The sequence below is a fragment of the Crassostrea angulata genome, chromosome 10, assembly GCF_025612915.1.
Source record: "Crassostrea angulata isolate pt1a10 chromosome 10, ASM2561291v2, whole genome shotgun sequence".
In the NCBI taxonomy this organism is placed as follows: Eukaryota; Metazoa; Mollusca; class Bivalvia; order Ostreida; family Ostreidae; genus Magallana; species Magallana angulata.
Window position 1 is genome coordinate 51,213,708 of NC_069120.1, and position 26,661 is coordinate 51,240,368.

General features: G+C 37.4%; 1 protein-coding gene across 3 annotated transcripts in view; it reads left to right on the top strand.

Moving 5' to 3' along the window:
- Window positions 1-26,661, top strand: part of LOC128164628 (caskin-2-like) — a 55,038-nt gene that overhangs the window by 21,338 nt on the left and 7,039 nt on the right. For 2 of the 3 annotated variants that reach the window (XM_052828569.1, XM_052828570.1), the window contains 7 exons: window positions 5,304-5,398; window positions 8,875-8,983; window positions 9,870-10,115; window positions 13,780-13,850; window positions 20,801-21,004; window positions 23,859-24,053; window positions 25,881-25,991. In XM_052828569.1, the coding sequence (XP_052684529.1) occupies window positions 5,304-5,398; window positions 8,875-8,983; window positions 9,870-10,115; window positions 13,780-13,850; window positions 20,801-21,004; window positions 23,859-24,053; window positions 25,881-25,991 (1,031 nt within the window). Of the gene's footprint in view, window positions 1-40; window positions 527-5,303; window positions 5,399-8,874; window positions 8,984-9,869; window positions 10,116-13,779; window positions 13,851-20,800; window positions 21,005-23,858; window positions 24,054-25,880; window positions 25,992-26,661 lie in introns of those variants that run through there. The other variant, XM_052828571.1, reaches the window with a different exon arrangement.

Genomic DNA, 26,661 nt, shown 5'->3' on the forward strand with positions numbered 1-26,661 from the left:
GGTTTAAATATCAGTTATCAAATGCTCCTACGCATGATGAGCATCGGCACTCATAGATGTTAAGTACATAGGTATTTCCTCACAAAGTGTCATTATTGTAATTTCACTGCAAGATTCTTATCTTCCCAGATTAAAGACAGCAAAAACTTCTCTGTCAATCTGTGCTGACAAGAACACACCCATGTTTTAACCCGAGACCATCAAATTGGGGACCGTTCAACCACAAATATTTTGGGAAAACAGACCATGTCACTAAGATTATTTGTAAAGAGCTTCAGTGGTTTATCCCCATTAAACGATGTCAACCCCAGAGAGGGCAGAAACGGAGGGGTTAGAAACTGAATACAGGCTTCTGATCAGCACCAAGTAAACTGGTGCCCTTTCTTTGGTTCAAGTCCTTCTTCAGCAACCTTCGAATCAACCTAAGGTCTCCTTGTTTTTATGTTCCTTGTTGACAACTTGTGGAAGGTTTTACATTTGAAGCACTTCATTTCCAAGGAGGATATTATTTACCAAAGCTTAGAAAGTAAGCCCAGATTTTCATGTTTAATATTTTCAAAAGGTGCTTCCTTTATAGCATTTGCTTTGTGGTACATTTTTGAAAGGCAGTGATGAATAAGTCTTGTAAAATTGAGGAAAAATACCTATTCAAGAAAATTTTGGTCGGAATTTTAATTTTTGCTCAGAGAGTTATTAATTGGAAGGGCAGCCAACTTTCCTAAAATAACTGTTGAATTTGTTCCAGTCTCGTATGAATCATCGCAAATCTTGTACAAATAAATTCCTCAGGCACTTGAAAAAACTTTTAAACAAGACAAAAAGGTTAGCAAAAACGGAGTATGTACAGATCCCAAAATTTGGTGGAAGTTGTTTCCTTACGCTGGCGTAAACCACTGGGAATTCTGGGAATCACAAAGAAGTATTTGTACAAGTCCGTGTAGGCTAGTTTGCTTAAGCTTGACAGCTGAACTGATGCTTTATTTTTACTTCAAAATCTTATTAAACAATTTTTTAACTGACCTCTTGGGAACCTTTATCCTGAACTGACCCATACTGGCCTCACTCGTAAACCTCTCATTAATCTCGATCATATTAAGAAGGCCCTATCCTATTTTTCCCCATGTATGAAACAGAGTTACCAAAGTTATTTACTTTATCTCTACATCTTGACTTTCAAGGACAGAAATTGAAATTGTACAGTTGCTCATATTTTGTGAATATTTTTAAAAGTTGTATAAAGATTAATGTGACAGCTAGAATTTCAGAACACAATTCAATGCCAGCCTTCAAGATGTATTTCTGGTTTGTTTTAATGTATTCCATAATGATGTGTATTACATGTAAGAGAAGTGATGTACAAGTCAACTTATTAATCTGAGATCTGAGAAATGATTGTTTTCACAAATGAAAATTTGCAGTAGCTACTGCTTACAGGAGATGTGGAGGAGATAAGAAAATTACTTATAATCATAAATCTGGGGCCTATCATTTATCCAGAAATCCATTTTCATTAATGTAAAGAGGTTGTTATGTATGGATGTCTGCAATTGTTCAGTATTATTTCCATGTGTATATATGAGAACAGGAGGTAGTGAGAGTAATTTGTTAATTCAATAGAGAGCTAAAGACTCTGCCGTAAACGATTTGACTGGTACTGCCAGCCACCTGTTAGCTATAGGGGAACCAATTGATGAAGAAAATATGCCCAGTTTTTCAGGCAGCTTAGATCCTCTTGACATTGTGAAGCCTTGCTTGTTATAACGTTGTAGATATCTATTTTTCTTGATAAAATGCAGGAAATTCTTATCAAAGAAGTCGGGAAAAAATAGTTTGTGTAGGTAGGTGTCGGAGTGACCTATATAAAATGTTTGATGTACAACTCCAGGCCCAGGAAGTGATATCAGTTTTTACATGGATCTGGCTGTTCATATATTTTTTTTAAAAAACCATAAGAAGCCATAGGGTTATCAAACTGATTAGTCAGGTTTCTTGTTAGGTAATTGGTAAATTAGCGGAACATGTTACACTAATTAGAAGGCTTAACCTAAGAATCAGCATTTTTGAAGGGTTGATGAAACAGGGATGCATAAAAATGTGATAGAGTTATAGAAAGGTAAAAGATCAACAACACATTGATTCTTGTTTTGTATGAAGTAAACAGTCATAAAGACATCACATTCAGGGGGTTTTATACCCGAAACTATTGCTGCTAGCTCTCTGGTACTGTATAATGGTAGAGTGCATCAAATCTTTGCCAAGAAACAGTTTTTGCTTTCACCCATGAATACAAGAGTTCAGCTACCAGCAGAGTTTGGTTAGCAGAAGTGTGTGCAATGTGTTAGAAATAATTTGTTTATAATCATATATTGGTGGAGTTTTTGTCTTGCATTTCTTCCCTATGATTAAGGATCTTTTTGTTAAATGGTTATCTGTTTTTTCTGTCCTAATCAGAACCTTCTATTTCAAGCCTATGAGCTACACATAACAGATCTAAAAGATATGGTCAAAGGTCAATGCCCATCAGGTTCAAGGTCATATTGATTGTAATACAGCTACATTTTATTGGTTAATCACTGTAAAGTAGTAATTGCTACTGCATATCTTGTTTCAAATTTTTTGTGATTTTTTTTTGTTAAGAAAGGGGAAGGAGGGGGTGGTAAACAGATTGATTTGTCCACAGATAATGATATTAACAAGACTCAGAATATGATCCTGTTATCTCAGAACAATGATTGCAAGTAAGATGTCATGTGTGAAATCTTAATCGGTGCATCGTTAAATGCTGGATGGTTGAGAGCCATTGAACACGGTCTTCTGTAGGTTCAAGTCAGCGATAGTTCCCATCATTGAAAATGTCAGCTTGGTAGAGAAAGAGAAGAAAATTTATGTCTGATGATTCAGGCACTCAAAAGGAGTCCCCTGACATCCCATTGTTCCCAGTCTCTACCCCTGCTCTGTTATTATGGCAGGGGTAGTTCTCTGTCTCAATTAGTGAGGCTTCCTTTAAAATCCTGTATTCCAAAAGGTTAGGGCCCCCAAAAAAGAGTAAACATAAAAACTAGCATAGTATAACCGTGTGTTTACTGTGGGTATTCTTGGCACAAAGTGTTGCAGAGAGAGATTCACAATGTATTTTGTTCAGAGGTCGTTCTCACAGTAGTCTGCCATGCATAATGCATGGAATTGTCAGGATCCCGTTGTGATGTAGGGATTAGACTCATTGGAGACAGGAGCCAGGAGAAAGTCAAGTATAGAGGAAGACATTGGATTGGGGAAGATGTTGTGTGTACCTCTCTGTGGGGGTAGTGAGAGGGATGGTGGGGAGGGGGGAAGGATGGAAGCTGGACCAGAGGAGGACAGAACTGAAACAGAACCCCGGGAAGGTAAGGGGTCATGTCAAAAGTCTGTAGGACAAAGAGGTTTTGAATAAACCTTCTTGACTGATTAATGTTAGTGGGTAGATGATATATTTATTTGGACTTTTAATTGTGAGGAAGGGATCCATCCACATCTGCTAGAGTAGGGAGGTCCCGAAAAGTCAAATGAACCGAGGACCATTGCATGTCCTGCTGCCGTTAGGGAGAATCTCATTACCAATGTGTACCATCCGTAACCTCTTGCTTTGTGATGGGCATGAGTTTGTGTTTGGTAATCAGATGTTGTGACATGATTTAAACTGACAGCCTAAAAATGTCTCATGGTATTGAAGATCCTCCTGTTGAAAGACCAAAATATGCCTTGTCAGTGAGTTTAGATGTACTTTTTGTAATCCAGATACTAATAACCTGATAGGTTCATGCTAAAAGCTGGGACTGCTGATACTTTTAGTTTATCAGTATATGACATCAATGTTTTGCTAACTTGTCTCGTCTGGACTGTGGTCATCAGAGTGTAAGGTATCAGACAGGTGTTAGGTTTCATCTACCTGTGTAAGAACGCAGAGGTCAGTCCCCCCAGGTGAATAAGGCACCTCAAACCCCAATACTTGACTCGGCTGACCCCAGGACAACAAATCAAGGGGGGAGGGGTTTAGTCACTGTCCGGTTCCAGACTCGAGTTATCTCTAGATTAACACATGGACACACAGCATTGATGGGTACTGATACACCTGAGATTTGTTATTTCCTGGTTTGTGTGTTAAGATTAAGAAGAGTCCTAAGGTGAGGAGGTTATAACAACAGAGAGTTCCAATATCGCCCTCCCTGCTGTGTGGGTAAACCTGTCCCACAGTGTAGGTACAGGTACTCGGGATTAGTTCTCTACGGAGCAGCCATCAAGTGTTGTTAGCTGTTCAATAGCTTCGATTGTCATTGTTGTCTTATGTATTGAACTCTTCACATTTCCTGATTAGAAAGGCATGCTAGATATTTTATTTACCTTTTTATCAACAGTTAGATAGTCTAATGGTAAGCTAGGAATTCAAGCAGGTAATTGTAGTGAATTTAAATGTGGAAATTATGTAAAACTTTGCCCAAGAAAGTTCTGGGGTCACTCTTTGAACTGTTTGAGACTTGAACACTTAATACATGTTCAGGAATAGAATCTGATCGGGGAAACTATTTAATATCGGCATCCCCGTCCTGCTATTAATCAGTCCCGGAGTGACGGTTTACTTTTAAAATTGGTTTGATAATCCAGCTCCTAGGAATGGTATGTAGTTCAGGCACTGTCCCTCTCTGATAAAAATCCTGCCGCGAAGTTTAATTTGCCCCATTGGATATTTATATGAGATACTTTGTTTTCAATTATCAAGTGTTTGAAATCTCCCCAGGTAAGTAAGTCTGTGACTTCCTCTGAGAGAAGGAGGGTGACCTCACGATACACAGGCCAGATAAAGTCGTATATAGCCAAGTCTGTGTACATATATGTACTGGCGTTATTTACTTTCCCTTTCTCCCCATTATGAGAGACTTTCCTTATGTGGTTGTAATGCTGTGGACATATATCCAATGATAATTAAGGATAATTAACGTGCAGAAAAAAAAGACTGGTGTTTTTTGTGTCATGTGAAACTGACACAGCAAGACAGAAATAGATAATGTTTGTCTGTGTTACTCCACTAAAGGTGTAAGGGACTTCTGCTAACTCTGGATTATACGAACATGAATAATTATCACAGGGATCCCATGCTTGTCTTCATGCCGCAAATTGATTGTATTTCTTATGACAAGTTCGTCACCGGCGTGTATAATTTTCATTCTGTGAATTATTTAGAACAGGAGCCTCACTGCTGATTTTCAGTCACACTAATCCCTATTTGGATTCATTCTGACAGCTTTTTTTCAATATTTCTGTATTTACAGAGGCCAGTTTTGCGGTGCAAGCCAGAGCCATCAAAAATTACTGTAACATTTATGACCCGAGCACCCTCGCATTCAAAGAAGGGGATATCATCAAGGTGAGTGTCTGTTTGCCTGTGTGTCTCACGCTGAGAAATTTAATTTCATAAAGATCAGGTAAGACACTTTGCATTAAGTTTTCTTTTACCTGTCTGTAAATACAATATTGAGAGAAGATATAGTCTGGTTCATGTGATTTATAGGAATATTTAGTCTGTGACCAGAAACTGTCTGAAAACCAGATTCTTTTTTACTTCAAAGATACCAGAACTTTTATGCATATATGTATTTCTTCCCTCCTTAAATTGAAGAGTAGAAAAACTTTACTCAAAACAGAGAGGCATTTGTTAAAGAAGTTAATAAGCAGGCTATGGAATTGTTAGCACCTTGATGTGGAATTAGATTTGGTGACTAATACTTTATTTATATCTGATTAATGGCAAGAAAGTCATTGTGAATCTAGGCTTCACACCATGTAATGTAGACGAAGTAGTCGTAATCATTGGGTTTTTTATGTTTTGTTTGATTTTAAATTTACTTTATCTCTTTGAAGGTAGGAGTATTATTTAAGAAAAAATATAAAAGATACTTTATTGTGGAAATTTTTAAATGCTATGTGATAATTTTGGCCTTTTTTGCTATTTTGGTAGTATGTATGAAAAAGCCAAAATACATTTGCAAAACTCAAGTTTAAGCACTAGTAATTTTGAAGGTCCCACATTATATTCTAGAAAGATTTTTTTTGGGGGGGGGGGGGGAGAGGGGGCTTCAAAACATCAAAATAGAAAATAAAAACCTTTCATAACAGTTTTTGGTTATTTTGAAAGCAAGTTTTAATTGTTTTTTGACATATTTTTGATGATCTCAATTTGGGTCACCAAGGGTCAAGGACACTGCATTAGTTTCTTATCATGTATTTACACTGGTAAATGTTTAACCAGACCACAATACACCGGTCTAGCAATGGTATCCAAATTTGATGCAGGAGGGTTGTATAAATATTGCCATTTACTTATCAGTCCCCGTTACTTGTCGAACTCAATCTACAAACACTTTGCTAGAGGTAATAATGCTGAAAATATATTGTTGTCACAGAAAAGATTTTCAGGAACAGGGGTTAGCTGTCATTGAACTCGTGTATGAATATAGAATGGGAAGAAGTATTGGTCCTCATTGATCATGAGGGGCTAATGTTTGGATTATAGGGACTGAAGATATAATAAAATATCTCAGATCACTCAGAAAGGCCACTGGTTATCTCTAATTATTGGACAGATACAAAAACTCTGGAGCTTCAAAGTCTGGGTGGCTTACAACTTGAAAATCTTTACAAGACTTTGAACTTGGGTGCATTGTTTAGTGGAGGGGGTCAGGAAGAAAGGAGATTTTGGGGAGGAAGCGGGAGATAGGGGCTCTTGAGGGAAGATTCAGGTCATTGCTTTAAGTAATGTTTGTTTAGACACTACTTAGAGGAACTACTTGAATAAAATTGTGATTTATGTGTCAGAAGTTTGTTTGCTGTCTGATTTCTCTGTTTTATTATATCGGTGAAGGAAAACTTTGCCATTGGGTTTTATAGTGGAAATAAAAAAAATTAACTTGGGGTTGGAGGTAGGGGAAGGTGTGATATGGTAAAAAAGTAATAGTATGCTGCTCTGTCTATATTTGGCATGGTTCATATTTATCACTTTAAATATTTGTTTTAATTGTTAAATGACAATGAAATCTAATATGCTAAAAAGCAAATTGTAATCAAAATTTTGTTTTATGAGTGAACACAATTCGATTTAACTCTTATCAGGGAGTAATAATTTTATTACAGCTTCAAATCAATTTAATTGTCCATTGAGTCATCTGAAAATGGCCATTCCTTGCTCAGTTTATTAAATCAGTCAGTCCCCACATGTTGCAGATATTGGTTTTCAATAATTCACTTACCATAAGGACGGGAGCTCCCCTCTCAGATTGAGTTGTCTTTGGACAATAATGACTGGCCCCCAACCATATGTTTGCCCCTTTAAGCTGCTAACTAAGTTATACTCACAAGATGCCTGAAGAGTCGGGGCCCATTATACTAACTGTTACATAATCACCATCTTTCTCAGTGTTTTCATTATGTGTCACCTTCAATTATTACTGCTGAGATTATCTTGTAAATATTTGTCTTAGCATTGAGAAAATGCTTGCTACTGTTTTGATTTTATGATTGTGTCAATTTTACCTGCTGCTCAACTTTCTCAAATTGAATTACTTTTTGCTCCCTACACAATGAGAAAGTGCACTTCTCATTTTTTATTCGTTATAGATTTTTGGATTTTTTTTATTTGATTGTTGTTGTCAGGGTCTGTTTTTCCTCCACGCCTCACAATCTGAGAGTTGTTGGTGAGGTGTTTTGGTTGTAGCACCTTGAGCTGTGATTATCTTGACACAACATGTTGATGATATAACCTGATTATCTCCCATTCCACTCACCAAACTCCCCAGCTCTGAGAGATACAATCACCCTGCAGACCTTCCCGACTTTTTGGTAAAAGATGTAAACATTATTATCAGGGCTGTGCTGATGATCAAGGTCATTTTCCTCTCCATGTAAACCATTGAGCAGCAACAAGTGATAGAAAGAAGTTTCTGAATGATTCAGGTACATGTACTCATACCTGTAAAATTAACAATCAAGTTAGGGTTTTAGGTGGGTGGAATTTTAAGGGTAGTCATGTTGCATAATTCTAAAACCCTGATAATTGGGAGAAAGATTCCATGATATCGGTGCATTAAAATTTTATTCATTAACTGAGCACAGATTTCACCTGAGGCAAAGTCTGTGTGAGCAAAGTACAATATTTATAAGTTTGTCACCTGTACTATCTTACCTTGTCGAGTTCACTAACAAGGGCTCAATGGTTTCTTACCAAATCGCCTTTATTCCTCAATATGGACCCAGCTAGCTAAGGACTCTTGGATCCCGCATCCTGGAATTCCCCCATTAAGGGAGTCTGGGACTCCCTGTGATGGCTTCCTATAGTGCTGCAATTCAGGTTATCATGGTTATAATGGATTTAATGTTGCAGAAAATTTAATTTGGAGTAATCTCCATCTGATCTCCCCAGAGAGAGCTTTATCCCAATGCTGGCAGCCTCTCACTTTCATTCAGTATTGTAACGGACAAGGAGGCCCATGTTTCACATGACATTCTGAAGATTCAAGAATTAATGGATTATTCTGTAAAAGTTGTAGCACTGGAGTGATCCAATTCCGACAGTTTTGTAAAACATTTTTCTGTATGAATCATAAAAAGAACATATAGTAAGTGAGAGAGAAGTACTTCCTGGAGTTACATGTAAGACTTACCACTGTTCTAAAGGTTTAAAACTTACCTTAATTGTTTTACAGGTTTATGACTTACCTTGATTGTGTAACAGGTGTATGACTTACCTTGATTGTTTAACAGGTGTGATTTACCTGAAGTTGTTTTAACAGGTGTTAAACTTACCTTGGTTGTTTAATAGGTGTAAAACTTACCTTGATTGTTTTACAGGTGTTAGAACAGAGGGAGGGGGCCTGGAAGGGGGTAGTTATCAGTGATGGACGTATGGCCAAGCCTGGATACTTCCCTCCTGATACAGTAGTTCTCCTGGACAGCTCAGGTGAGTCTTTAGTCATTTCTACAACCAATCAGGCTTTACAAAGCGGTCAGCCAGTCCCATTGCTCAAAACAAGGTGAAATTTACTTTATACACTAAGGTTTCACCATTATTGATGGAACCCTGTTTTATATGGATTTTATTGTTGAGTCAATCCAGGAAATTAGATGTCTGTCACCATGATCATAGCAAGAAATACAACGAAAAATGTATGCTTGAAACTGTGAATTTATTTAACTCAAGAAGAGTTGATAATTATCATGAATATTAATGAAGTTGCAGTTTCATAAAGTGTCTAAAAGTCCAAGATTTTATTGCTTGGTTTTGTCTTTCTTAAAAGTTGTTAATATGATTAGAAGTGGTATCGGATATGTAAAAGGCTAAACATTTTAATCAAATTCAATTAGGATAATTCCTACAGAACTTTACTTTTCGTGGAATTTTATACATACAGGACAAAAAGCTGTATCATTACAAAGGTCTGCCAGAAATTAGGTGCCAGACACTTTAGTATTAGTTTCCAAAACAAAGGTTTCCAGTCGGTGAGATGAAACATGGTTTGATGAATAAAAATGACTGACAAGTGTAATAATGTTCCTTTGTTATTTGGCATTTCTACAAGTCATGGAGTAAAGTGCACTATGGTAGGAAATGCACTGTTAAAGACAGGGTCCTTAGAAAAAAACCAAAAAACATTTGTCCAATAGACCAACGAATAAATGTGGAATGTATGACAAATCATTGAGAGCTATAAATATTTTCTTCCTGTCAAGTTACCATGACAATTACTGTAAGGGTCACTTTCTTAATATATTTGCAATTTGTTCATTTTCCTTTCTGTTTCTGTATAACTACCTTGCTGATGGATGATTACTTTTCCATCCTCCAGCTCACTTCTCTAACCACATTATTGAGGGAAAGCGGGTACATATGCCTAGTGTGCCGGACCTGTTGAATCGCAGCCCAGGATATCATCAGACTGGTGTGGGGAGCCCATTCAGCCCGGGAGCCCACGCACCCCCCAGCCCGGGGTATCTGAATAGCCCGGTGGGGTGCCCACAAACCAGTTTGGGCATGGACCACTCATTTCCCCCACCCCCAGCAATGTTCTCACCCAGCTCACCATTCAGGAAAGGTAAGAGTTCAAATAGAGCTGGAAAAAAGCTTTGTCATTTCTGTGGAAACATGTTTTGCTCATGTGGAGAAAAACAATATTGTATGAAGGATTAAAAGTGCAAGTGTCTTTCTTGGTAGATTTAAAGATCTTTTTCTTTATTATCCTTTCTCATGAAATGAAAAGTACAAATAACATATTATATATACATTTTATTGTTACAAATTTGAAATTGTCATAATTTGGCTTAGAGTGCAAGTGAAACTAAGGAAAATCTTTAGATCGAAAAGGTGACCAAACAACAGTGATTGACAGATGATGCAATCAAATGCAAACTTGAGATTTTTTCTAGGGCCATTTTTCTGTGTATTGAACACAGAGGAGTCATTCTAATGCAGTGTTTCATCCCTCTGACAAGTTGTATGTTCTCAATTTCTCACGTATTCACGTAACTCAATGGCAGGCTGTCTATTTTAGAGCATTTGAATTGTCATAGTGTGGTTTTAATGGTGATTTGTCACATTTATATGAAGTGATGTCTATTGCTTCTAAAAGTTTCTAGTGAAGAACAAACCATAGGTGATTTAATAAAAAAAAAATTAAATGACATCAGAAAAACTGAAATGCAGTTGAACTTCAATATCTCAGAAACTGATACATGTATCATGTATACAGTGGATGTTTCTAAGTGAATTGTAAGTCCCAACCACTTATTTTTCAAAGTTTTTTACCCTCAATATCTCGAATATTCGGATATCTTGAAATTTTTACAGTACCATTTAGTTTGAGATAACAAAATTTTACTGTACTATCATATTTTTCTGCATTGGCAAATGATGAAAATTACAAGTTGCTAGGGTTCCTTGTCTGATTTTTAGTGAATTTGTCTGTGGATTCACACATTTCTGACCTGCAGATGGGGATAAATATATACATGCACATGTCATTACATGTCACAGTCAGCGTATTTGTCGAAGCATAAAACTTCACTTTAAAAAGTCATCAGATAGATATTAGAGCTTGTTGAGACAGTGATAAATCACTTGTAGGGCCCCTCTGTGGTGAGGTCATCCCCTGAAGTGTCCCGCTCAGTTGGAGACTAATGGGTTCCAACTTCTCCCGGAGTACCCAGCTCCTCGGGCCAAAGCAGTATCTAGTCCCCGGTTCACTCATCAACCGCCTCAATAAGAGTTCGAGTTTTTTTGTCAGATTGAGTAATTTCCAGACATTGGATCAATTCACAGCTTTCAACGGAAGAAGGGCATTATACATAGGGATCTTTATACCCCGACAAGTAAATCACTGAATGCATGTCGTGATTGAAATAAATCAGTATTCATGAAGTATTTTGATTTATTTCCCACACCTATATAATTTGTTGTGTAATGAAAGAAGTGATATCGCAATTCGTCATTATAGTTTGGGGCAAAAGAGAGGTTGGAAAATATGGGACCATAATCTTCTGTTTATAGATCAAATGCCCTAATAGAATTTTACAGATGTCAGATGTACTCTAAAGCAAGCCATTAAAATGGTCCTTACTTGATGACTGTATGAATTGGATATAAAGTAACGTATTTTATCGGGTAATGAAGTTGTGTTTCATGGAGTCAACAGCAGTGTTGATCTTTTGATTAAGCTAAACAGTTTTGTAAAACCAGGTGTTTGCTAAAGGGATGGTGAGAACCAAAATATTTGTGTCCTCATGCAGTCCTAGGACAGAAGAAGTTCAGTTTAATTTGTGGAATAGAAAAAAGATACATGTATTCTGCATAAGCTCATAAAATCTCTCTCTCTCTCTCTCTCTCTCTCTCTCTCTCTCTCTCTCTCATACAAGTGACAATATGAAAACTAAAGGATTGATTTTCTGAATGATTTTTGATTTCCAAATCTTTCAACTGAAGTAAATCATTAAGAAATGTGTATTGAAATCTAAGCCCCTTTATGTGTGGCATTTAGTCCACTGGTGTTACCTGTCAGGTGTTATTTACCTGCACCAGGTGGGGAGGAAGGAGGCTGACTTTGGTGACGTGTTGGGTAGGTTGTTCAGAGATGGATAAAGCCTAAACCAAAAACCCAATACCCCTATAATCATCCCCTGTACTCTGATGGTCAAAGGTTAACTATTGAATTGTTCAAAGGTGAAAGTGAAACTAGACCACAGGTGATTGTTGTAAAATGTGGCCAGGGATGCAGAGAATTCCACAAGTATTCTGATAATCTATCATTAAATCATTAAACTGTCCAATCTGACCAAAAGCTGTGATGAATGAGATGAAGCATACTTTGTTTAAGTAGATTGACACGTTATTAAAAGCAAGAAGTTTATTCAAGGTTGCATCAGTTTCCCTATTTCATGGATTTGATGGTGGATCAAGTTAAGGACCTATAAATGGAAATTTGATTTCTAGAGAATAGTTAATTCCTTGTACACCCTTGTTACTCTTACACTGCATTATATCAGAACTATTGCAGGCAGCATGATTTCTGCACAAACAATTCCCAAACTCACAAAAACGCAGAAAATAGAGCTATCTTGGGAAATTGTGAATGAATTAATGAAGTTCCAAGTGATCCAGTTTCTCCAACATTTCCAGATAAGGCCCAATGATACCATCAGATATAACATTTGTCCAAATATATCATTTACACAAACCATGCAAGTTAGAACTGTTAAATTTTAGCACAATAAACCCCATATTGGCGATTGATGTAGTCAATACCAAGCAATATTACTTAGAGAACTGTGGAGAAACGGTAATGATATAGGTCCATTGGGAGTCGAATCATAGCCTAACATTTAGAGCCCATTATGTAATGGAAAAAATATAGGGCTGCGTCTTGAGGTAGTGATGTGAATATAGAGTACAGTCTTAGATACCGAGCATCCTCAGAGAAGGCATGAATTTCTTTGGCTGTGTAGGACACCTTTCCTTGACGAACCTGGCATATGTCTGCTAATTACTCCGTGCACACTGTCTTAAAACAGGCAAAGTGTCTGTAATTTGTGGAGAGGTGTGAAGAAGGGTGAGTTGGAGTCTTGTTTTTTACTGCAGACTTGGGAGCATGCAGTCGGAGATTCTGTGTGATGTTCTAAAGAGGTAATGCACTAATTGTCTGGCTTCGCACCTTTTGCTGGGGATTCAAATTACTCTGTTGATGGAAACTTGTGTTTTGTTAATTGCTGGGGAAAGTGAAACCATCTCCACCTGAAAGCTGATAAGAATTATTCAGGTGTTCCTAGCAGTGGTTTGTGCAGGTTTTATTTTAACACATGTAAATTAGGGATCCAGGTTTTTAATTTATGAGGTTCGGGTAACACTTGGTGCTTTGGAAGGTTAAATTTTCTACATGTAACTTGTGATCTTACATTGTGCTAGATGTGTCAGATTTTGTGTTAAGGATTAAGTTTATGTAAAACTTGGCTATCACTGGCCACGGAAGAGTGGTTTTTGCAATGTAAAAGAATGTTGCTGTATCGCATCAGGTTTTAATTTGCGTTTATTCACTTGATTTTGAATTTGTATGATATTTGTATATCATTTTTTCATGACAAAATTATCCTTGTCTTAATTGTGTGGGTGTGTTGTCTAAACATGAATTATGTTTTAATAAGTATCATGTTTGTGGTATGTAGGAATGATGTTTATTTTTTATTAAGTATGATGTCTGACATTTATTTCAGATTGGGACGGTGGTAATTCCTTCAGTTTTCCACATCATCAGACTTACAGACTGTACAACACTTCCTCAGAGGTAAGCAGTTGTCCCCTTTCCTTCCCCTCTCCCCTCCAAAAAAAAAAAATCCCAACCAAACAAATATTTTTTTTTACCACGGACATGATTTAAGAGGGACCTATTTTAAGTAATTTCTTGCTGTAGCATAAGCAATTTTGTGTCAGTCTGCCCTAGAGTACAACCGTACCATGAACCTGTGTTGTTGACCACTTCCTGTCTATTACAATGTTATTGGAAGGGTCCTACTTCTCTCCATGTCAAACCAGGACCAGGAGAAGTAATTATATCTCATTACATCCTGTTTTCCTTTGGTGTGTTTACAAATTGCGTGAAGTTGATCAATACATTTTGATGCACTGTTCATCCCGAGTATCTATGCAGGATACATGTAAATACCCAGGTCCTGAAGCTCCGATGTTTTTAACCTGTACAGTCGTATCATCAGTATTCCTTGGTATGATCTCATCCATTGGTGTACCCTGTGACATCTTAAGTACCCACTTTCCATCGGTTATGAAGTGTCCAATATTTAAAGGCATTCTTTTCCTTCTTTATTCTCTGAATTTGAATAATGTCTGCAGGTTTCAAATATTCATGTGTGGTTATGACACCCCACTATCATTGCATTGACAACTAGTCATACAGTGACAGAACTACCCAGTTATCTGTGGTCACCCACAGGGTGCCCTCTGGCTCAGTCCTGGGGGGTAGAGATGTAACCCCTCATTATTCCCCCCTTATTGATGGCCCAACATCTGATAATGATGCCAGCAATTAGTAGCCTGGTGTTTGTTGGATAAACAGATATTATCCTGTTTCTCCCTCTACCCAGGGAATAAACTTATCTTCTTTTCAATGAAGTTCACTGGCATTGCAAACAAGCTCAATGCCCAGCTTGCCAACTTTTTTTGGAGATTTTTTTACAATAAAAACTAAAAAACAAACCCAATTTTATCTATGTAAGCCTATGCCGTAACCTCTTGATTCTGTTTTAGACTGATGAACTTGATAAGTTACGTGACTTCCAGGTTTTTTTATGGCTGATATCTCTCCACTCTGTTTTAATTATTTATGACTTATTTTGTCTATTTTTTTTAATTTGCCAGTCACTGACATGTATTGCGACAATGATTAAATAGTTCCATACTGTGATGATGGACACTGGCTCTTGAACGTGAGCCTTATTTTGTCACAGAATGAAATCAATCTCTGAAACGTTCTAGAGCTTCCTCTCTCATTAATCCTTTACATATGTTTCTGAACAGTTCTAATAATGACAAATGGTGAGAGAGGATAATACCCTTATAACTCTAGGGTGAGAAATGTTAAGCTTCACATCAAGGCTATTTACCGGATTGTTGTTCCAGATATACCCCTGTTGGATGAGGAAACATCCCAGGGGACAGATGGTGTGAAACATTTGGTAGGTTCCTGCTTCCTATGTGTTGGATCTCTGACAATCTAACTCATCTTTTTACACATGTTGGATAATTATAGCACTACCTGGACTGCCTCCAGATTCTGGAACCATTATGTAAACACTGTTTGACCTCGTTTACCTCTCTCCCCAGCTGTCCTTATCCTGCCTATCTCAACCTGCCACAGAGTGGCTTTCTGCCTGATTGTGCCGCCTTTAATCTGGATCATCAAGGTGCTCGGTCTCTGTACCATAGTGACCAGGTTAGTCCATGGAAGATCTGGCAAACCCAGGATGAAGAGAAAAACTGACTCACCTGTATAAATATGCTTGGTGAATTGTATTAGGAGATTAATTGAGTGATTTCTTGATTTGAATCTTTTATCTTTGTGTTGTTTTATCTGTGCCCAGCCAATCAGCTGTGTTGACAATAAAAAACCACCTGCCTCAGAACCATGTCTAAAAATTAACAAGTGTTGTTGGCATAGAACATGAACATCTCAAAATCTCAAAGGAATAGATACAGCCCCTCCAGAAGTATGGATTATCTTCCCTTGATTTTAATGCCAGGCCTTGGTGTATGGGATTTGAATAATTGTCTTATCTTTGTGGTTATTGCTGTGTATATGATGCGACCCCCTGGTCTGGGTGCATTATCTCCTCTCTGCCCAGACTAAGTGGCTACAGACATTTACAGAGTCCATCTGGGGACCATTTGTAGCAGCATGCCAACACACTACAGAAAATCAATGTTTGCAGTATTATCTTTATAAACTATGATGAATGAGATGTATGTAAATTTCTGACTTGGAGTAGCTTGCTCAGTACATAGATCTCTGTTCATTCATAATCTCCTGCCCAGTCACCTGACTTCAACTTTGAGAACCTGAGAAATGTTTGAGCTGTGTTCCCTGTGTGCCATCCCTCTGAGTATGGGTGTATTTGGATTGGTTTGAGAATCCATTGATACCATTTAGTGACTCTTGTTATCAAACAAGGATCAATCAGCAGGATTGAGTCCATTTATTTAAAGGTGATGAGATGACCTCAGAGTGGAGGATATGGTATACACGTATTGCCCCCAGAGAAATCTCCAGGCCAGTAATTTATTTCATCATTCAGGTCAATGAAACTCTTACATGGATGTTTGATCCAGAGATTCTGGCAGATTGATTGGGAATGTCTGGTCTCCAGACAATTTGATGCCAATTAGTGATCCAGGTCATTAATTAGCCATCTTCTAATGACCATCTGTCAGAAAGAAAGAAAATGGCTGTCATGGATATCAAAAATTTGTTGTTCAAACACGCCACATCAAGTCACAACTTCATGAATAACTGATAGCAATTTTTATCCATTATCGTCTCTAAAACATTATATCAGGTGCATTTGGAAGCCTTCAAGCTGCACTCTGGCATGGTTCTTTTGGTAGGGATATAATTTGGGATTGTTAACAACAGTTTGCCTTTTAATCAGAATTTCATTAGTGAAATCTACTGTTTGGAGGATTTAGACACATTGTATTTGGTCAAAGGAAAGGTATCCCAGAGAATTAGAGGTAATCCATTTCTTTTTCTCAGCAATCAGACTTTCACCTGGTAAATGGATAGAAAAACTGTAGATTTGTACAGATCAAAAGATCCAATCGTTTCCTTGTTTATGTTTTGTAGGATAATACATGGCTATTTACCCAATATTTTCTTTTGTGAACTGTACAAGTGTGATGGTATAATCATTACTGCACCATTAACAAGTTGAAAGGGAAGTTTACTTCAAAGGCATACCCCAGTCCCTCCATTATGGTATCGTGTGTCCTGGCCCCTTCCTCACAGCTCCACCATATAGACGATTGTTTTACAATGACCATTGTTCATCCCCAGAGAGTGGTCAAGTTCTACAATATCAGGTTGTGGAATCTCTTCAGCGTTTAGCAATATGAGACCAATCATTGATTGGACCTATTGACCCTCGGTCAATCATGACTCTCATTCTGCCAGTACTACTTGACATTACCGTTAAGTGTTATTTTGGGATCGCGGGTCTCTCCATTTCCACATGTTCAATGACATTGATCGTTTTCTTTAGTTTTATGTCAGATGAAACAATAGTTCACAATATGGAAATCATCGCTGGAAAATGTCCATTTTCTGCAGTCTCTTGTTTTGAATTTGTAATGACCACTTTACTGGAATCTATAATGGATGGATAACAGCTTTGCTAATTCTTCTGAGACTCGTAGTCCTATTTTAGAATATCATTTAGTCGGTAATAACGGATTCAATAACAAGTCATTAAGAACTATTTGAAAGTAAAAGAGGATTCCAATTTCAATTCATCTTGGGGAATTACTGTTATTATAGAATATCTGATGCGTAAGCTGTAATAAATAATCAAATCCAATATTCAATTTTACAAATTCACAAATTGCACCAGCAAGATGTAGAGAACCTTAAGGTGTGAATTATAAAAACAAGAGTTCCATATCAGTTTTTGCTGTTTGTGAAAATATTTTTACAATATTTGTTATCTTAACAGTTTCTAGAAGAGAAAACCTAATAGTTATTTTGTCAGAACTTTAAACTTTCCATTCATATTCTTTCTCTCAATGTTCAAAGTTTGTGTCACTTTCTGCTCATCTGATACATGAACTATGATAGCAAGTTATTTTTGGAGATAACCATTCATCACCCCCTCCTCCCTGATGTGGGGAAACCCCCTGATGAGAGATGAGTGCTCTGTAGGCCTGTGCTGATCAGGTAAAGGGTTACAGATATCGGGAGTATTACAGCTTCCCCCCAAAACTCAACTCAGTTCTGCATCACTGATCTTATCTACTCCTGCATTTCAAAAGGGCCAGTAACATCCTTGCCTGTAAAAAAGATAAGACAGCTAGAAGAGCTGATGAATCGAGGTGTAGCGGGGATGAGCCGGGGCAGATCTCTGTGATGTACCACGGAATGTTTTCTATCCTCTCTGTGCTTTGGACAACATTTGCAGGATTCCTCTGCTGCCTGACCTACTTTCACTTAGTGTTTTGTGTGTGTTTTATGCCTTGCAATGTGTTTTAGAGAGTAAACATTGAGAGTGGGTTGATGACACCAGCTTCTTTGAACTCCGGCAGTGTTTGGGAGTTTGATCCGTTCTACACTTGGATTCTGACCTTCTCAGAGGGATTAATGTCTAGTTTTGTGATATCTTAGAAATTTTCTTATTGTGGATGGAATTAATAAGAATTAAGAAGGAGTCTTAAAACCTAAGAAATGGTAGGTTCTCTTTTAAAGCCCTTTCCAACATCTTGTCAGAACAGTCTCCTTAAAATGCTCTCCTCAATAGTACCATCAAATGGTTCTGACACTTGAACAATGTTTTTATTGGGAAAAAGCATGTATCACTGCAATTCCACTGATTGTTTATTCAGTTCATTTATGACTGTTTTCTTTTTGTGTTTTGTAACCAATGAATGCATCATTTATAAGATTATTTGAAAAACTAGAGCTTGGATTGGTGATTCATATGATTTCTAAAAACTACTGAAAAAGTAATTGGCGTGGATATTTTTGAAATTTTATTGCCAGTGAATGACTGCAACAGCAGTAAATATTGATATCAGTTTTAATTAAATGTACATCTCATGCAGCCATAGGAAGCCTGCTGTGACTGATATCAGCTCCACTAAGATCAGACAAACTTTCCTTTCTTAAGGCTTACCACTTTGATGTCACGAAGTTTTTTTTTCAAAGGACTCCAGGGGAGACCCTAAAAATAGCGGGGAGGAATTTGCTGGGTGATTTCTCGGTGCATCCCCAGTCATTGCTGCTGTGTTTGCATCTTGTTAACAGTGTGTGTCAGGCCTCACAAAATGTCGCCCTTATCTCCCAGTAACAGGTGCAGCAGCAGTTTTTTGGAAGACTCTAATCTCAAGATATTTCATCAGATTTAGCTTGTTCAGACATCTTTATGTCTCATTTTCCAAACCTAAGTAAAAAATAAAAATTTGTAATGATTTTTCCCCCTCTTTTTTTTGCGGCTATGTGTGAGCATTTTACAGAGCATTAAAGCCTGGAAGTTTGACAGAGATAGAAAGATGAAGCAGGCATTTCTGAGAGCATGTGGTGCAGCATGTAACATGATGACTTGTTCTACTGTCTCTACTATTGTATCATAGCTTGTCAGATTGCAGAGAATTGCGAAATCGCTTGCTTATTTGTTCTTTGAAGTATCTCCTCATATCTTTACACCCCCCCCCCCCCCCCCCCAACGCCTTCCATGAAAGCATTGTGATTTGTAAGCAGTGATAGATAAAAAGCAAGGTTCTCCATCCCTTATTATTTTATTGTGGCTCAAAGTGAGTGAACAAGATTTTTAAAAAATTAATACAAAATTTTAACAAAGATATGGGCTGATTTTCAATTATAATTTGGAAGTTGTATTTTACAAATACCTGCCACATTTAATTGTAAAAAAAAGTTCATGTTGTAAATTATAAGCTTTAAGGTTGCAATGAGATGCTGAGTATTTGTTGTGCAAAAAAAATATAACTGTAGCAGTTGTTAAACGTTACACATCCCCTGTAGAACAATAATTTATATGCTGGTATTTTCTAGGTTTTCTCAAGCAATCATTTGATAATGTAATTACAGTAAAATTGAGGTCCACTTTCAGGAGAATTGATTTTAAAAGAAAATTCCACAATGGTAAATTTGATATTTAAAAGCAACAAAACTTCACACATAATTCTCTGTCATGCAATGGACTGCATGGTAAACTCTAGCTAGGTGAGCATGGTGACTTGTGGCAACCTTATACAGAGTGGGCTAGCCTTTATATGAGGCCTGTAATGGAAGTCATTTGTGATCTAATTCATTGTTTATGGTCATTTTATCCGTCAATACTCAGCTATATAGAATTCTGATATGTGTATTTATGAGCCATGCCAAGTATTTAGAGGCTGATATTGATAATATGAAACATCAGCGAGTGGCCGTGAATTCTGGAGAGGGTTTCCTCCAAGTCGCTGGGTTTCCAGTGTATTGATTGGTCAATGCCGTCTGTTATTGGATGCTATTTGGTTTTTAAACTGTTACATAGGGCCCAGAGGCTTTCCATTCCAAATTCAGTTTTTTATGCATTTGCATGACTTTTCTACAGGAGAGATTTTAAAGGTTCTTAATATTAAGTGCTGTTTTGCGAAAGTGCTGACAAATTGCCATTGGAATGGTTACAGACAATTTGATTGCTTTTAGATTTTCTCTAAAGTCATAATTGAAGAAACTTGACTGACAGTTCTTGCAAGTGAATTGGATAGGATGTGCAAAACGATATAAAATTCAAACATTTCTTGTGTAAAAAACAGACATTTTTTGTCAGATTGTGATAAAGTGATTTGGAATTCCCCATGTTTATTGTATCCATGATTAACACTGATTATACACTTGTTTGTGAATTATTTAGACTAACAAAACACTTCTTGGTGAAACATTTAGATTAACAGAACGCTTTTTGTGAGTGAACATCATCAGTTTCCATGACCTTCTGTTTTTGCACATTGCAGAACTTGAATGGCCGAATCGTGAACCAGAATGGTGAACAGATCGGCGAGTGGTCATCGTCACTTCCTGCGTTCGCTGGTGACATAAGGAATGCAGGACATGGAAAAGGAAGCCCGACTAACAGTAACCGTAACAGCGGAGCAAGCAGCGACAGTGGTAGAGGATACAGTACGGGACATCTAGATCACGCCAACGCCAACGTCAAGGTGAGTAAACAGGTCAGAGAAACAACACCGCTGGGCCAGAGCGGACCGTTCAGATCAGTTCAAATTGACGACGTCTCCCTCAAAGGAACACTTACTAAAATGTCATTCAGAAAAATCAGAGTGCTGGTAAGTGAAGAAGGATAGCAAAATTTGAGGGTCATATCCTGCTAAAATGTACTGCAGGATATGATTTATATGTATTATGTACGTCTTATGTTTTATTGGGTGACGTTAAGCATGTATCCGTACAAATCAAGGTTCTCCTCATGTACTGTATCAATCCAGAAGGTCTTTGGATTTTGGGGAAATTCTGGGATGACTTGTGCCAGACATTGAATCTCTGATAATCGATTTGGTCAACACTTTGTCCTCTTGTTTAATCCTGTAGGACAATAGTATGTGTAGTTTTATGGATCAATCAGACATTATTGACTATTCATGAAATGACCACTGATTAGGAAGCATTCTGGCAAATCCTCCACAAAGGAGTCTGGTGTTGGGAATATGATTTAAACTGAACATATAGGCATTGATTAGTGCACAAGGTCTAAGGTAAAGAAAAAAAAGGACCAAAGTTAGTCAAGGATAAATCTATGTGTTAAAATCACAAATTGAGTCAACACAAATGTTCTCAGCCTGTTATTTTTCATCTTTAGTTTGTTAGTTTTGCTGAAAAAAACAACAGTTTACAAGTTTTCCTGCTAGGCTTTGTAAAGTAACCTTGTTCTGTTATTGATAGGGCTTGGTTTCAATGAAAAATCTGATAAAATAAAAAAATGACAGAGGAAAAATAATCAATAGTGAAAAATATGATATTTCATCCTTCTCTGTCGTATTTAGTCCGATGTAACACAGGAAGCCCCTAAAGCATGCTGGGATAGAAGCACCTGGAAAAAAAATATGACAGGTGAAAAATGGGACCAATTCCTGCAATTAGGCTTCTGATTTTACCAACCACAATCAGAGGCAGAAAAATAAGAGAGAAAGAAAATCAATTACAAACAATGAGAATTAGCCAGTGAACTGGATGGCACACAGAAAAGTTTGTTGGTCCCAGTAATTGTGTGGATAATTGTACAGATATGTTTGTTTAATATGAAATGATCAGTTATCAGATTTTTGTTACAATTTGGTGGCATGCAGTTGTTCCATGTTAATTAAACAATCAGAGGAGAACTGATTTTTCCCTCTTTCAGTCTGAATCCCAACTTGATTGCTCAGATACTCTTGAAATCTCCTTTTTATGGATTTTTTCATTCCATCTCACTGAAAGCCATTTCTTCAGAATCTGTGTACTGAAATTTCCTCTGATTTGGCTGTTACTGTTAGATTGGTCTGTAAATGGATAGGAATTTTAGATTTAGGATTGTCATCCATTCTCCATTTCTCCCCTGACACTACACAAATGGACCGTACTTTAGAACTAAATCTGTTTGAAGTAGAAACATTGATTTTATAAGTTGTAGATACTTGAAACTACAAACACTTCCCTTCCTCAAATGGCAGTGATGGTAGAGATGATAGTTAATAATTGATAAGAAGCAAATCTGTACATGTATAGGCAGTGGACAGTTGGCATCTACTCATTAAGAAGCAATTCTCAGCCAACTCGGGAAACTAGCTGGCCTGGGTATTAATCATGACCTGCCATTTTGTATGTAAATGGGCTTCCTCCTCGAATTCAGAGTTTCCTGGAGGCAGCAGAGCTTTCATGTACATGGAATCCTAGACGTCCATAGAGTAAGACTCGGATCTGCCAAACAGCAGGCACCTCAAGCCAGGCCATTACTCAGAGACAAATCGGGTTCAGCAGATATAGTTATTGGTTGGAAAAGTAGTACATGTACATAGAATTTGGATTTGTCCCAGTTTCTGGGTACATTTACTATTGGCTGTTATGTAAAACATATGGTACATGGTATGATTAAAATAATTTATAAAACTATCGATTTTCATAAAGTGGATTTATATTCTTTTTTTGTACCATTCCTACTTCCAATAGATGCTTTTCTTCTTTAAAATTTATGAACTTTATATATAGGCCTATGTAGACTTTGAATAAAGCTTAAGCAAGAACTGAGGTAGTACGACCATACTGATGTGGGAAAGAATACATACTGTGTAAAATGAAGAACTTCATGACATTCCAGTAGTTCTGGGTATGGCATTTTAAGATATGCTGCTAGAGATTCTGAACATGTTTTATCCCTATCAAGAGGGGCCTGAATCAGAACAGTTATACTATGGGTGTGTGAGAGAGACTGCATGATATTTGTAGAAATAATTGTCATGCAGACCCAACTCTTGTGCATCTCTGACATGCTCCTGTGTCAGTTGTGTGTATTCTTGTCAGTGATTCACAGAGTTTATTATCAATCATGTGATAAAAGCTTGAAGAAGACTGTGTATTTAGTATGGGGCCCCGGTGCACATGCTGTGAATGTAGGGTATGCACAGGTTCATTACAGAGATTGGATGCTACAGTCTTGTGCCTCTGAATTTCATGGCATAGGTTCAGATTTCAAGCTGGAATCTGAATGCTTTTGTGATATGAGCCTTATTAAATGATTTTAGTACCAGCTTTGATAATTTGGGGGAGAACCTTGTATTTAATCCTGTACATTTCCTGTCTGTTCTATCATACTGTAGGCTACAATTGGTAGGCCTCCAAAAATCGAGATCAGAAGGAATGATTGGATATATTACATAGCAGAAACATACATAATCCAGCTACAAGTTTCAAACAAAATGTTTCAATCTCGTTGTTTTGGATGTTTGCTTTTTCTGTTCTTCCTGCCCGATTTTCCAAACAATTGGATGTTTTTATCAAGATGTTCGCTATGGTTTATTTCAGCCTCCTCAGAATTTTGGCAATGTCCAGGTAAACAACAACCACCGCTTGTCCAGTCAGAGTTACGAGTCTGGAGTGTCCTCCCGCCAAAGCTACCACAGCACGTCAAGTTCCAGTGTCGGGAGTCTCGATCGTCTGGAGGAATCCGGACAGATGAGCACCATCAATGTGGCGGCCTTGTTCCAGGCCGGAATGCCTGTATGTATATATGTTAATACAATGCTGAAGTCTTTTGTTTAGTCACAGATCAATTATAAGAGGATAACTCTAAAATAGGGATTCTGCCTTTATGAAATTTTCTTTTTACAAATTTATGATGGCCTATTTGCTGATTGTAAAGATGCACTGTTGACCAACTTTTATTAACCGGGTTTTCCAACGGAAAAATCCGGTTATTAAAATGGTGAAAATGGCGGGTGGGCGGGCGGCTGCCAAAAAGGGTACCCTCATTGTACGGATAACTCCTCCTACAGTTTTCAAGATAGGAAGTTGTTCTTTTGCAGATCAATTGTACATATATCAGAGGTGTGCATATTGCTAGGATTTTGATTTCTGATAATTTATGAAAAAAATACCAGCTTTTGAACTTAGTCATTTTTTGGGAAAATATTGCATATAGAGTACCCTCATTGTACGGATAACTCCTCCTACAGTTTTCAAGATAGGAAGTTGTTCTTTTGCAGATCAATTGTACATATATCAGAGGTGTGCATATTGCTAGGATTTTGATTTCTGATAATTTATGAAAAAAATACCAGATTTTGAACTTAATCATTTTTTGGGAAAATATTGCATATAGGGTACCCTCATTGTACGGATAACTCCTCCTACAGTTTTCAAGAAAGGAAGTTGTTGTTTTGCAGATCAATTGTACATTGATCAGAGGTGTGCATATTGCTAGGATTTTGATTTCTGATAATTTATGAAAAAAATACCAGCTTTTGAACTTAGTCATTTTTTGGGAAAATATTGCATATAGGGTACCCTCATTGTACGGATAACTCCTCCTACAGTTTTCAAGATAGGAAGTTGTTCTTTTGCAGATCAATTGTACATATATCAGAGGTGTGCATATTGCTAGGATTTTGATTTCTGATAATTTATGAAAAAAATACCAGATTTTGAACTTAGTCATTTTTTGGGAAAATATTGCATATAGGGTACCCTCATTGTACGGATAACTCCTCCTACAGTTTTCAAGATAGGAAGTTGTTCTTTTGCAGATCAATTGTACATTGATCAGAGGTGTGCATATTGCTAGGATTTTGATTTCTGATAATTTATGAAAAAAATACTAGCTTTTGAACTTGGTCATTTTTTTGCAAAATGTTGCATATAGGGTACTCCATTTCACTGGATACATGTTGACATGGATTATGGATACAGTTCACATAAAAGAAAACCTGGTTTGCTGTCACATTGACAGCTTTTCTCTTGTTTGTCACTATAATGGCTTAGTTTTACAATTTACAATTGATAAACTGGTTCATGGCAACTTATTTCTGCAACCAAGCCATGTAGATAATGTAATTTAATACAAAATACAATAAATGAGTAATTTATGGGAAGAAATATTTGCAATGACAAAAATCTCATGAAACTAGCAAAATTTTTCAAAAGTTAATCTACAATACATGTACAGTCAAACTTCATTATTTTGAACTATATGGGACTTTTTATTTAAATCTTCAAGATATCTGAGTATTTCAAATATGGAGGATAAAATACTTAAAAAGTAAGTTGTTGGGACAAATCATGTCGACATATCCACTGTATTTGAGATATCAGTGTTTGAGATATTGAAGTTCAACTGTATTTGTATGTGGCCTCATTTTGCTTGATGGCCTTATTCTCTAACTGTAATGGCAAATGTGTTTGCTTTATTTAATGGATGATGGCCCCATTATTTGATGATTGTAATGACTAAATGTTTGTTTTGTATGACTTCATTCTCAGTTTGTGATGACATTCAGTGTATTTGTTGTATATAAATTCTGATTATGATGACATTGTTTTGTTCTCTAGGACCATGAGGTGATGAGGGTGTGGCTGAGAGACCTCCGGTTTGAGGAGTACTGTATTCTGTTTGTACAGGCCGGCTACGACATGCCTACCATCTCCCACATGACCCCTCAGGTACAGTTCAACGTACTCACCCCACTGTACCCCTTTTAACATCCCCAACCCCTTCCCCATCCAACTCCCACCCCACCAAATCATTTCCAAATGACACCCCAGGTACAGTTCAACATCCCCACTCCGTTCAACATTCCCTCCCCCACTTATCTCTCACCCCATTCAACATCCCCTCCTCCACCCATCTCCCACTCCAACCCCACCCAACTATCTTAAAAATTACACCTCAGGTACAATTCTACTTTCTAACCCCCACCCCACCCGATGGTGACTTGCCCATCATCTACTACACGATGCCATAGGTAACATTCAACATTCTCGCCTCCACCCCACTGCATGCAATTATTGCATAATATGACACGTGTCACATTGACTCCATGTACGTACCAGTATATGCAATGTTTTGATCGTATGATTTGATAAGCCCATGTTCTCTATCTGTATTTCATTGTCAGTGTGACCTTTAAAGAATGTGAGAGTTAATTGCTTTGATTGTGGAATTTGGTCAGTTCTGGGAGAGTGTTAGGTTGATGGGTCATCTTGGTAGGTTTTCCTGGTGTCAGAGTCTGTATCTACATCACCACAGCCTTATCAGTTCTCCCTTGTCAGTTCAGTTTGTCTTCATAATTATGTAGTGCTAAGATTTCCAAGTCATTCAGAAATTCCAAGA